The following is a 12,122-nucleotide window of genomic DNA, read 5'->3' on the forward strand; positions in this document are numbered from 1 at the left end:
GAGAGATACCAGTGGCATATTCAGCTAAATCCTTTACAAACATAAAAACAGTAATCATAAAAATAATATCATGTTCGTCAGGATGCGTTTAATGGCAGTTGTTTAAACCAGAATGGGTCACACAGAGAAGGATTTTTGGTCCCAAATCTGAAAAGTCCAGGAACCAGAGATGTAACATGCAGATGTTCTGATCTGGTGACCCAGTGCCAACAACATGCAGTCCACAGACATCAAACACGGAATTTTTAAACTTTATGCAATTTACTTGATGATTCAACAAATTGCCAAAAATTTCTTATTGTTCCTGTTGGTGTTCATGGTTCACTTCTTTCTAATACTTTTACCTGTAATTAGCTATTTGATGGTGATAAAACACCTTAATTGTTTGCAGGTGAGTATAGGCGGTGCCTGTTTGGGTTAGGGTCGATGGTTGCCATAAACAGCTGGAGCTCTGTTACTATGGAGACAGCTTGGCTCAAGGAGAACTTGAAATTCTGACTTTCATCTCAACATATCCGTATTAGCCAATCGGCTCTCAGGAGATTTCATCACCTGCACAACTGATGTCAGCTGATCAACACATACTGTTAACCAATGAGAGGAGGCGTTCATCTGTGAATGCTGCCACTAGCGTGTGCTGATGGACATGCTGAGGACTGCTGTTATTATGGTATTAATATGATTCAAACACACATGTAACATTCCATTTGTAAGTGTATAACTCTGGTCATCAGCACACCAGTACTGTCACATGATCACCAATGCTAAGTGTAGCTTACAAAGACAGGGAAATGCAAGGAAGTGTTAGCCTAATGCTAGTATGAGGTGTTGTAAAGGAAGGACTGCAGAATCTTTTCCCTCCCAGCAGCCTTCATGCCAAGCTAGGCTAACACTTTCCCTTTATTTCCATTCTTTGTGCTGAGCTAAGCTAACAGTCCTGGTGTCTGCGGGCTGCAGCAGTTAAGGGAACGTGGGTCAGTAGTTTGACTTAGCCCGGAAATCATGTGAAGATCATGTGACAGGTTCAGTCCTATGCTACTTCCTGTCAGTGTGGTGGGTTTATATGAACTAATAAATGTCACTGAGATGCTTATTTATTCAACGAATAAGTGTCTGCTTCTAGACCTGCAGAAAGAGAAAAACAAACAAAAACAATGGGACACACAACAATACAAGAGCAAGCTATCACTGTCAACCTTATGAGGATCAGAACTGTTTTAACAAAGCTTTCAGGTTTATTTGACAGTATGTAGATCTGTCAAATAAACCTGAAACATCTGGAAGACGCCACACAGCTGGAATCTGATAGGTCCTGCCAACTTGCAGGACCTATCAACTTGTCCTGCAACTTTTTAAAGAAGGAAACAGGAAGTGGCCATTCACTTTGTTCTTTTAGAGTTCTATTTTTTGGGAAGAATCCACAGTGTCATTCTGGAGCTCTTTTGCTCACAGGTAGTCAAAAAAAGGTCAGTCGCTGTTGCACACAGAGATCAGTTTTACAAGTCCTGGGTCTAGTCTGGTTCTGGTACATGTTCAGGTTTGGACCTGATTCAGTCTGATCTGAGCTGGAATGCCGTGAAAAGAAGGGTGGGGGGTCACAATTATGACTTTAGACTCAACTTGAAGAATTTACAAATGACTTGTGACTTTCCTCTGACTTGATCTGACTTCAGACTTGCGTGTGTCTGGACTTGATTCTAAAGTGGAGAGACTTGAGAGTTATTAGTGACTTGTTCCCACCTCTGATGACTGAAGATGTGAACCTGTTGATGTCAGAACTTTAATTTTTCGTTTCATCTCCTGGATGGAAAAGATGACAGCAACACCTGAGTCCCTCTATGCAGTCATGTGCACCACCTGACAGTCAGGTTTACCTTTGGGGCGGAGCGGCCTGGGAGCTGAGAAAAGCCGAGACTCAGCTGGTCTCCTAGCTTTAATTAAAACACCGACACCCCCTTGAGAGCAGCAGAAGAGTGTTTATAGAAACCTGCCTGTGCTGCTCAGTCCTCCACCACAGAGGAAGAAGGTGGATGGATTCGACATTAAGCAACTGAGATGTTGTTCCAGATCCTCGTCACTTCATTCAGGTAAATTCTAAACTTCTCTGCAGAAAGTTTCTTCTCTTATTCTAAACAGAACGTTCTACAGAAGTCTTTGTGTGAGTCTCTGGTTCTTCTGAGCCGTTCAGTCGGTCAGGTCCAGAATCGTGATGTTCCCTCTGCTTATGGCATTTCTGTTTCCAGACTGAAGAAAAGTTTCAGCTGCTGGTTCTTTGATACAGATCTGGTTACAGCCTGGTGTGCATCTCCAGTGGATGACAGGTGGGACCACACCTGGACAGGTCACCTGTCACAATGAAAACCTAAAAAATAAATTCTGGATTAAATATCCTGTTTTTTTATTTATTTTTTTATTCCTCTCGTTGTTTCGAGTTCCAACAAAAATAACTGTTCGTTTAGCATCAGGATGTTAATTTGAACATTCCTATGACATCACACAGGTGATGAGCTGTGGTTGGTCAGGGAGCTGTAGGGAGAGTCTTTCACTTTATGATGCTTGTGTGACCGTCTGCTCCCACCAGATGAGTGATGACATCATGAGCCGGTGGCGTCGTTCAGTGGAAGAGGTGACAGCACGAAGACAGCTGGCTGAGTGTGAGCGTGCTCAGAACGCTCTCAGTCGAGTCACTTCCTGTTTTCAGCAGTTGGTGATGTCACTTGGCAGCTCAGCTGATAGCAGCTTCTTGCGAGAAGAGATGGTTGAGACCAGAGCGCTCGCTCATCGGATTTGTACTGGTAACACCTGTCAGTGTCTAACCTGTCTGTCTCTTACCTGTCTGACTCTCACCTTTTCCTGCAGGCCTGTCTCGCCGCCTGTTATCCCTGCTGTCAGACAGTAATCCCGCCCCTTCAGGTGTGGCAGACAAACAGGAGCCGGAGCGTCTCTGGGTTCTCTTTCTGTCTGCAGTGGAGAACTTCCTGTCTGACCTGCGTAAAGCCAATGATCTGATTGGACAGTTTCCCCTGACTCAGCGCTCAAACAGGCATTCTCTGGTCAACACAGGTGAGTTGGTTCTGAGGTCTGCCTGTGCTCAGCTGCTTCCTGCTGGATAGCCTCTAAATAAATAACTCCATCATGTGGCTCACAAACCATGGAAAATAATCCTAGTGCTCAGCGGCGGTTTTACAATTAGGTACAGGTCGTCGGCCGCCTGGGGCCCCCTTGTGTTGGGGGGGCCCCTAGCCCTGACCGCCGGCACCCCTCTGTTAATGCCACAATATTCTTATTACCAACCTGTCGCCGCTGACAGGATTGGACATGCACACTTCTCATTACCATAATTCCTGAACCGTTCAAGATGTCATTATAATTCCAAAAGTGCTGAAAAGATTAAAAATGGGGCTTTTTGTGCATATACAATTCATTACGGTAGCCACCGGGATTCACGTAATTTTCACTTTAGAAGTGCGGGGGGGGGGTATTTTTACAGTATGTTCTAATGGGAAACAGGCTTCAACACAAACTGTTGTTTTCTGCTTGGTCCTAGAGCTCAACAAGTGTCGATTTGATATAAAGTAATATTGTTTTTGGATGGTAAAAAGTGCAGGGGTCAAAACTTGACTTTGGAAAAAGTGGGGGGGACATGTGCCCCCTGTCCCCCCCCAAAAAGTTGAGCGCAACGAATCACAACACAGATTCAGAGACGTGCTGAGTTTGTCATCCAAAATGCTCCGTTTCATAACTTTTGAATGGCTGATCAGATTAAAAAAATTCCAACGGTTCCTAAAAGTACATAAAAGCAGCTTCCCACTATAGCATGAAGCAATCAGAGTTATGGAAAATATCGCTACGAGGGGAAATCCTGCTGTACAGCCTGATTGAAACGGAGCACAGCGGCACGCAGCACCGCAGTGAAAGTGGATAACGGAAGGAGGAAGCTAATTAGCATAAAAAGCTGGCATGAAATTATGGAAATGCCTCAAAGAAAATCAACACGATCAATTAGGTGTCCCAGAAGGCTTATATCTGAAGACAGTGACCACGAAGGACAGATCTCCAGTGAATCAGGGTATGAATGTTTGTTCCGTCTTTATTTTTTATTTTTTTATTTGAACAACCCTCAACTATTTGCTAATTGTAAGATTCAGCTTCATTCCAGCATTATTTATCTTTTTACAATAAATAATTATTTTTGCTAAGCACCCCATGGCAGTGTGAGATGTTTAGGACTCGGCCTGCAGCTGGAGAGAAACTGCTTCAAGGCCTACCACATCAAATAAAAACGTCTGAAAGTTTACAAAAATCAATGATCTTAAATACTGCTAGAAAAGATACCATTCAAACTTTTTTAAGAATAGATTAATTACAGTTCAAAGTTTAAATTGTCCATTCCAAATTGTTTGCCCAAGTCATTTAGAAGTTCCTGTTCAGTAATAAATGTAAAAAATTCAAATCCGTTTTTTGCTTTTTTCACGTTTAAGCTGATTTTTTAAAGGCTTTAATAGAAATACATTCTAAATACAAACCATACACTGAAAGCTGAGGTTGTTCTGAAAAAAGGAGAAGAGTTACACACACTTTGCACTTTTTATCACAATTTTACAGCCATAAAATTAAAAAAATACCAGGTGGCCGTTATAATTATGGTCATAAGAGGGTTATTAAGACGGCGATGCACAAACAGGAAGTGATTGGTAGTCGTTCCACTCCAATCCAGTTGGTGGCAGTAATGCACCAAATTGTTGTTTGCCAAGTGCCATAAGACCACAAATAAGAAGAAGAAGAGAGATGGGAGCATTCATAACAAACGCAAAGCGATAGTCAAAACATTAAACATGAAATGGAGTTATCCTAGTGGCTCCAATAAGAGAAAGAAGCAGCGTGCTTCATAAACGCTTTTATTTTCACTTCTGAAAGTGATGTCGTTTTTCGATGTAAACATCAAAAGGAAGCAGAAAGGAAAGACAATGGAAAATGTTTAAAGGGAGGAAAACATGGACCAAAATGGAAAATAGGAAAAAATAATAATGAAGGCAAAAGCACAGGAGCACTGACAGGAAAAAGAAGGCAGAGCAAATATTGAAAGCGCTCAAAAGGAGGGAAATACAGGAAAAAAAGAGGAGGACTAATAAAAAGGGAAAATAACTCGTGTCAGAAGAGGGGAGAGTTTCGCAAATCCAGTTAAAGGTAAGATTGTCGAAAATTTAGTGTAAGGGGCCCCATGTCTGTGTTCGCCTTGGGCCCTCAAATTGCTAAATTCGCCACTGCTAGTGCTCCTGTCGCAGCCAACTGTGATGACTGCAGAAATGAGTAACAGAGCTCTAAATGATTACCTACTTTAAAACCAATAAACCCCATAACCTGCCTGAAACCCCTACCTTTGGGCAGAAGATCTGAGTCTAAGAGATCTTGAAACCTGTCAGGAATAAGAAAGAATTAAAGTTCAAAGGACCTGGCCTACCAGCTCCACATGGGCCAGGCCCAGAGATCTAAGCCCTACCCAGTTTCCCTTTGGGATGATTCTGCTATGTTCTCCAAAACCTTGGATGTTCTAGAACTGTTCTCCAGAACTGAAGTCCTGATGTGAATAAACAAAGTAAAGATATATCCACGTTTCCCTGTCTTCACCTGTCTCTCCCGCTTCCCATCCATCTACAAAGTCCCACAATCATCATCACACACTGGTCAAATCTCTCCACATCTGACCCATCCCCCAGGGGAGCGGAGAGCTGCAGACACAGCCACACTCTGCTGGTTTTAACCCCCGATAGGACCACTTGATGCTGAGTGTCGAGTGGGAAGGCATCAGGTCCCATTTTTAAAGTCCTTGGTATGATCTGACTGTGGATTTTGAACCCACGATCTCCCAGTCTCAGGGCAGACACTCGTACCACTAGGCCACTGAGCTGGTTAGGTCTTTCCTCATCCTCACCTGCCTCCCTCTTCTCAGGATGCATGGATGGAATGGTGGGCATGGCAGCTCGGGTGGCTCTAGTCCAGGTTCCTTGGCTCACCTTGGAGGAGGTGCCTAGTCCTGATCTGGCCAATCACATAGCAGTTCTGGAGGCCATGCTGAGTGAGATGCAGCTGAGGGTGAGGCAGAACCTCCAGTGAGAAGCTTCAGCACACGAGAACAGCTGTTTTTTTAAAGTGAGCCCTTTGATGCAGGTTCCTGTTGCGTTCTGGTCGGTGGAAGCAACCCAGCCAGCGTGGGCTGAAGCTCTTGGAGAGCCTGATGATCCAGACACCAACCTGGAGAACCTGATGCAGGCCGAGGTCACCTTCAACAGCACCAATGTGTCTGCCTGCTGCGGACTCAGCTGCGTTGGCTAGACTCTTCAGACTGGAGGTGTTTTGAAGAGCGACACATTTGAGGACTCAGGATCAGAGCCAAGGAAGATGAAAGTCTTTTTAGCCGATTGGTTCAAATAATCAGAGTAACTTTATTCCTTTCTTATGGAGCGAGACTCCAGCCAACAGCATCATTAACACAACGAAAAAATCTCTGTATTTTATAATTATTCAAATCAATTAGATCATAACAAATGCAAGTTAAAGCGCACGAGCTTCCTGCTGTTACTCAGCTGTTCTCAAGAGGGCAGGTGACCTGTTGTAGCTCTACTGCTGCATTAACTGACCTCTGGCCCCAATTATTCCTCACTTCGCCTGCATCCGGTTAGAGATGCTAAACATCCATCTGTGGCTTGTTTTGTAAAATGTTTTAACGAGGTTTAGTTCAACATCTCTAAAGGGAAACTAAGCAGATGCAATGTTTGTAAGCGGCTACTTTTAATAAATTATCAATAGAATATAAAGGTATTCAATAAAATGTAATTTTCCATATAATATGGATTATCAATTTTATTGAGCCTTTGATATTCAATTGATGATGAAACTAGGTACGTTGGGTACGCCAGGGAAACAGCACTTATAATTTGACACGGAGACAGAAATATAGTTTATAAAAATCTATATTACTATATTTCTGCTACTAGAATGAAATGACAAATGATTATGTATGCCGAGTTAAGGTGATATCAACTGAATGAGAAAGGATGAAATACGAGCTTAGATGCTATGTTAATAAACCTAATTAAGTCTTAAAAGATTGTGATGTCTGGGTTGTAAAAGTAGTTTAGCTGAATGCTTAAAGAGCAAGTCACTCCAAATCAACATTTTTTTTGCTGTTAAACTATAAATGAGTGTCTGATCGTGCTGTAGACAAATGTAGTCAATAAATTTGGCACTTTAGTGCATCTTAGTTAAAATTTAAATTTTCTGCCTAAAACGGTCAACGATGCACGTCATCAGGCAAAAACTCTGCACTGCGTTTGAATTTAAATCTGCCATTGCTATTGGCTAAGAGGTACCCTGATGTTAGATGGGACATTATGTCACAATGTCGTGAGTGTATTTGTTAGCGGCTCCACCCTCTGTTTGCTAGGCAACAGCATTTGTTGCATTTTTCAAACAGGAAGTGGGAGTTGAGAAAGAATCTGGTCGGGGGTGACTTGCTCTTTAACAAATTATTAAAACCATCCTGTCGCCAGGTGAGAGACCACGATTACCCTTGTGATGGAAGTTCTAGGTAGGTCCAGCTGGCTAGGGAGTAGTCAGCTTGCTGTTGGGAGGAGTTGACTTCTGGAAGGTCAAAGGTCGCAGCTTCCTTTGAATTTGCACAACTGGCCAGTGAGATACATCCAGGTCTGCTGGCGAGATGTTGCACGTCTGAGAGGTTTCTCTGATGGGAGTTTTGCAAAGAAGGATGGTTCCTTATGCTACTGACCCAGTTGGCCTAACAGGACAGCGTGCTAGAACTGAAGAATCCAGGAAGTAAATTGTCTTTTATAAAACGGGTTCTTTACAAAGTTAGACAAACCAGTATGTAGAACGTCTTCAGACACCACTTCGTTCCTGCAACACTTAGAGGCTCATTACACTTAACATGAAGTAAATCTGTTATACAGTCATTATCAATATAGTAATATTATGTGAATATACTGATAATAAATCATTAAATTCAACAAGTAGAATCATGTGGTGTTTTTAAGATCTGAAATAAAACATTTCCAGAATAAACATTTATGTTGATTCATTCATTACTGTGATGCTGTCAGTATTATTGACTGTAAAGATAGGAAATTATTTTATGAAAGAGTGTTGAATTAAGAACTTTATTGACACAACAATGTAAACAAACATAAAAATATTATACAAACAAAACAGACGGAAGAAGAAAAGCTGGGACTGCTTCACTTCTGGAAGGTAGCGTGCAGGTGAGCTTTGAAGGCTAGAGAGAGAAAAAAAACAGTCAGAACTACAGCTCCCAAAATCGTTTGCTGCATGTACAGAGCTCACAAACTGGTCTGAGGTCAGTTCTACATCTGTATCATCTGCAGGTCATTTAGTTCACTCCAGGAGAAAACAGGCTCAGCTCAGTTTAAAAGGACAGCTGTCTGATTGGCTGCAGAGGAGGTTGAACCCAGCAGATGTTTAAAATGAAAAGGAATAAAGTCACAAAAGGAGTCCAAAAAGGTTTCAAATGAAGGCAACTGGACTTCTCTGGCTTCTTGAAGACGTTTTGCTTCTCCTTTGAGGAGCTTTGTCAATTCTGACTGGAATCTGTTATTTAACGAGCCGAAACTACTCTGAGTACCCCTCCTCTCTACCCACTGAGTCGTTGGCCTCTATAGACAATAGGCAGCTACAGCTTATAAGCTTGACTCTCCCATTTCCAGTTAGAACTGACAAAGCTCCTCGGATGAGAAGCGAAACGTCTTCAAACCAAAGAAGTCCAGTCACTTTCATTTGAATCCTTTTGGGTTACCATGACCTGGATGACAGAACCTTCACCAGCAAAGTCACAAAAGAGAACTGCTCAAAAGTACCCAAACACCGATTGTATTAGTAGCTGGCCGTTCTCTGGGTTCTGCTGGCTGCCTGAAAGGTTGTGGGTGTACTTACCACCTTGGTTGCTCCACAGTTCTGCTGCGGTCGTGTTCAGAGGACTCTCGTTGTTTGGTTCTGGGGAATACAGAAGGAATTGTGTGCTGCTCTCTGAGCTGTGCAAAGATGGCTCTGATGGATCCATCAGGTTTTAGCAGACAGCAAACTGGTGGTTCCGGTTACCTCCCAGTAGACTCTGGATGGACAGCAGGATAGAACGAACATCGTACAGTGCCGACCACTTGTCCTTCAGGATGTCGAGACAGATGAAGCCCTGATCGTCCACATTGGGATGGAAACACGGAGTGACGAACTTTACCCGAGGAGCATGGTACGGATACCCAGCTGGAAACTCCAGAGACAGACGGTACCGGAGGCCTTCGTACACCTGGGCACACAGGTAAGAGTGTCGGGTGAATCAGAGCAGCAAGTGGAGGGGTCAAGTTTTAGATCGTGCTGTATTTATGTGGTCATACTGTTCCTTGGGCTCCATCGATGGTTCCGACCCATTTGAAGAGATTATCCGATTCTGGAAAAGCAGAGATGCCCTTATCACCCGACATCTACAGGAGGGAGGAACGCACAGGTCACATGACCTCAGAAATATCAGGTTTTGTTGATTTTACTAATGTCAGGTATGTTGGTATTGATGCTCCTGTGTGAATGATCAGACCAGAGAAATCAATCACAGAAACAAACAAATCATTGATAAGTGTCTGGATGAGAACGGAGCAGCTGACCTGCAGATGACTAACGCCACCTGTGCACTTCAAGCTAAACACTCATCCTAACCAGCACCAACTCTGCATTAGTGTTGAGGCAGGAGATCGTGTGACTATGGGTGCATCAATCAATGAGTAAACACCACCACCCAATGAGGATGAACTTGTGCAGGTCATCAGGTTCGTTAACATTCTGACTAACAACTGTCCTGTGACCCGTTAGGATCGTCCATCTTTCATTTTGTTATTGAAACCAAAATAAAACTATAGATGTGAACTTACCATGAGAGTCATCAGCTCCTGCTGCAACCTACACACACACACACACACACACATACGAATTAAACAAGTGCAACACAGGTCCAGAAATAAGCTGCAGTAATAAGATCAATAACAGAACAATTTGTTTCACAAATAAAAAAAATTCAAGCACCTGATCAGTTAACAACTCAAACTTTCCTGTTTCATAAAATTCATTTTTGTGATGAATAAAACCAGGAGAGATCAGATTTCTTCAGTTTTAGGATCACTTCATTAGCTAAAATATCCAGAATTGAGTTTCAATTTTATTTCCAAATCTGAAGGATCACGCTTTTTCGATTAATGATGCTCTTGTTCCAGATGTTCCCAGCAGAACACTTGGCTCTCAGGCTGCTTTTTACTTGTGGCTTCAACTTTCCAGCGGTCCTAAAAGTAGTAAGGAGGCAGAACTTCCAGTTCTCAGGCTCCTCTGGTGGAACCAGCTTCATGTTTCCACCACATCAAGCAGAAGCACCTTTGCGTAGACTCTAGGTTAGTTTAGATTATCCTGGCACATCTCTAGTTATGCAGCTGCAGGCTCACATTGCTGGAGAACTCACTGGGTTATTGATATTTTATTGTCCAAAGAAGAACCAAGTCCAGCAGAAACGTAGACCGACAGATGGCGTTTCATGTGTGTTATATATCTCCAACTAAAGTTTAGAGCAAAACATTCACTCCCACTCAGAATTAACTGCTTCTACGGAGCCGCTGGTTCTGAACAACATCACACACACACACACACACACACACACACACACACACACCACCTTAGTTCCATCAGTACACAGTGTTTAAGTTATTCTTGTTTAAATTGTGTAGAAGTACATTTCTTTAACTATTTTAAACCTGACTCTCTCTCTTTCCTTGGAGTTAGTACAAAGTGTTGCTTAATCCCTGCAATAAAAAGTTCCGATCTTCTGAACAAAGATCCATCAGATTGATATTTCATATTTCTATGGAATCTCACATTTTATGGTTCAGAAGTAAGATGTAAACGACCCATTCTTTACACCTGTAAGGTTCCGGTTCTGTAACGGCCCGGAACTCACCGTTTGGTCACCGAGCCTCTGGTCGCGTTGCCACTGCTTTCGCTGCCTTTCAGAGCGGCCGTGGAGGAAGCTGCAGCCGCGGCGGGGTCCATATTCTGGGAGGCCATGAATGCTGCTAGTCCGACTCCTGCCGAGGACACAGATATAACATCAGACGGACTGAGCAGGGGAGGCAGGCCGAACCGAGCCGATCAAATCCAACCGAGCGGGCCGTAGCTTCTGTAGCTAACAGCAGCTACATGCTAACTCCCGGAGATTTCAGAGAAAACGCTGAGCCGTGCCTCGTGGTACCGGTCAGAACCACTGGCTCTTTGTCTTCATGCTAACACATGATTACATTTATAGCCATACTATAGCTGATTTAAACACTCACCGGTGTTCAGTTCGTGGTGGAAGGCTGGATTCTCTAGATTCAAACCGATTCTTCTGCCGCCCCCAGTTTAAAACGACGTTTCCTCACAAACAGCCAATCAGTGTCTGACTTTCAAAAAATGAACTACCCTCATCGAACCAATGAGAAGATGGTGATTAAAAAGCTACACTGTAATTGGCCAGTAGAATCAGCCAGAACCCGCCCCCACCATCTAGGCGTTCACACAGCGGAAGTCATTGGTTCAATTTGTTATTTTAAACGCGTTTTTTAAATAAATGAACTTAAAATCTAAGTTATTAAACACATTTTTGTTTACCCCTCCTCCTACAGGGATGTATAAAATCTCCTAGAAGAGTCAAGAGCCTAAATCAAGTTAAATGATGGATCACAAAAATTGGAGCTTGGGAGGATGAGTACACCTGCAGAGGGTCAGAGGGGAATATATATATATATATATATATATATATATATATATATATATATATATATATATATATATATATATATATATATATATATATATATATATATATATAATGAAGTGGCTGATATCAAGAAATCCTACCAAGAACTAGAAAGAGCTGGTCTGAAGAATAGCACAGAGGCACTCATCATGGCTGCACAGGAACAGGCCCTGAACATCTACCACACCAGACAAGACCCAAGGTGTAGAACCCTGAGACAATCCACCACATAACTGCAGGGTGTAAGATGCTGGGAAGGAAAGCA

At 42.7% G+C, this 12,122-nt stretch overlaps 2 protein-coding genes across 4 annotated transcripts; one reads left to right on the forward strand and one right to left on the reverse strand.

Moving 5' to 3' along the window:
• The first annotated feature begins 1,952 nt into the window (after positions 1–1,952).
• zgc:109913 (regulator of G-protein signaling 9-binding protein) lies at positions 1,953–6,546 on the forward strand. Of its 3 annotated transcripts, XM_015958352.3 has the most exons (6): positions 1,953–2,087; positions 2,244–2,321; positions 2,582–2,795; positions 2,860–3,063; positions 5,951–6,093; positions 6,169–6,546. In XM_015958352.3, the coding sequence occupies exons 3-6, from the start codon at positions 2,582–2,584 to the stop codon at positions 6,331–6,333; spliced, it is 726 nt and encodes a 241-aa protein (XP_015813838.1). In that variant the 5' UTR covers positions 1,953–2,087; positions 2,244–2,321; the 3' UTR covers positions 6,334–6,546. The 3 variants fall into 3 exon arrangements, with proteins under 3 accessions (XP_015813838.1, XP_054589070.1, XP_070405660.1); XM_054733095.2 differs by lacking the exon at positions 1,953–2,087 and having other exon boundaries at positions 2,207–2,321; XM_070549559.1 differs by lacking the exons at positions 1,953–2,087; positions 2,244–2,321 and having other exon boundaries at positions 2,372–2,795.
• A 1,614-nt stretch (positions 6,547–8,160) lies between these two features.
• On the reverse strand, positions 8,161–11,499 carry ube2c (ubiquitin-conjugating enzyme E2C). Its single transcript, XM_015958353.3, has 7 exons — positions 11,394–11,499; positions 11,021–11,147; positions 9,951–9,978; positions 9,423–9,509; positions 9,130–9,334; positions 8,965–9,024; positions 8,161–8,290 (listed from the first exon to the last, which is right to left on the reverse strand). The coding sequence occupies exons 2-7, from the start codon at positions 11,125–11,127 to the stop codon at positions 8,253–8,255; spliced, it is 525 nt and encodes a 174-aa protein (XP_015813839.1). The 5' UTR covers positions 11,128–11,147; positions 11,394–11,499; the 3' UTR covers positions 8,161–8,252.
• Between the last annotated feature and the right edge of the window lie 623 nt (positions 11,500–12,122).

This window comes from Nothobranchius furzeri, chromosome 3 (genome assembly GCF_043380555.1).
Source record: "Nothobranchius furzeri strain GRZ-AD chromosome 3, NfurGRZ-RIMD1, whole genome shotgun sequence".
NCBI lineage: Eukaryota > Metazoa > Chordata > Actinopteri > Cyprinodontiformes > Nothobranchiidae > Nothobranchius > Nothobranchius furzeri.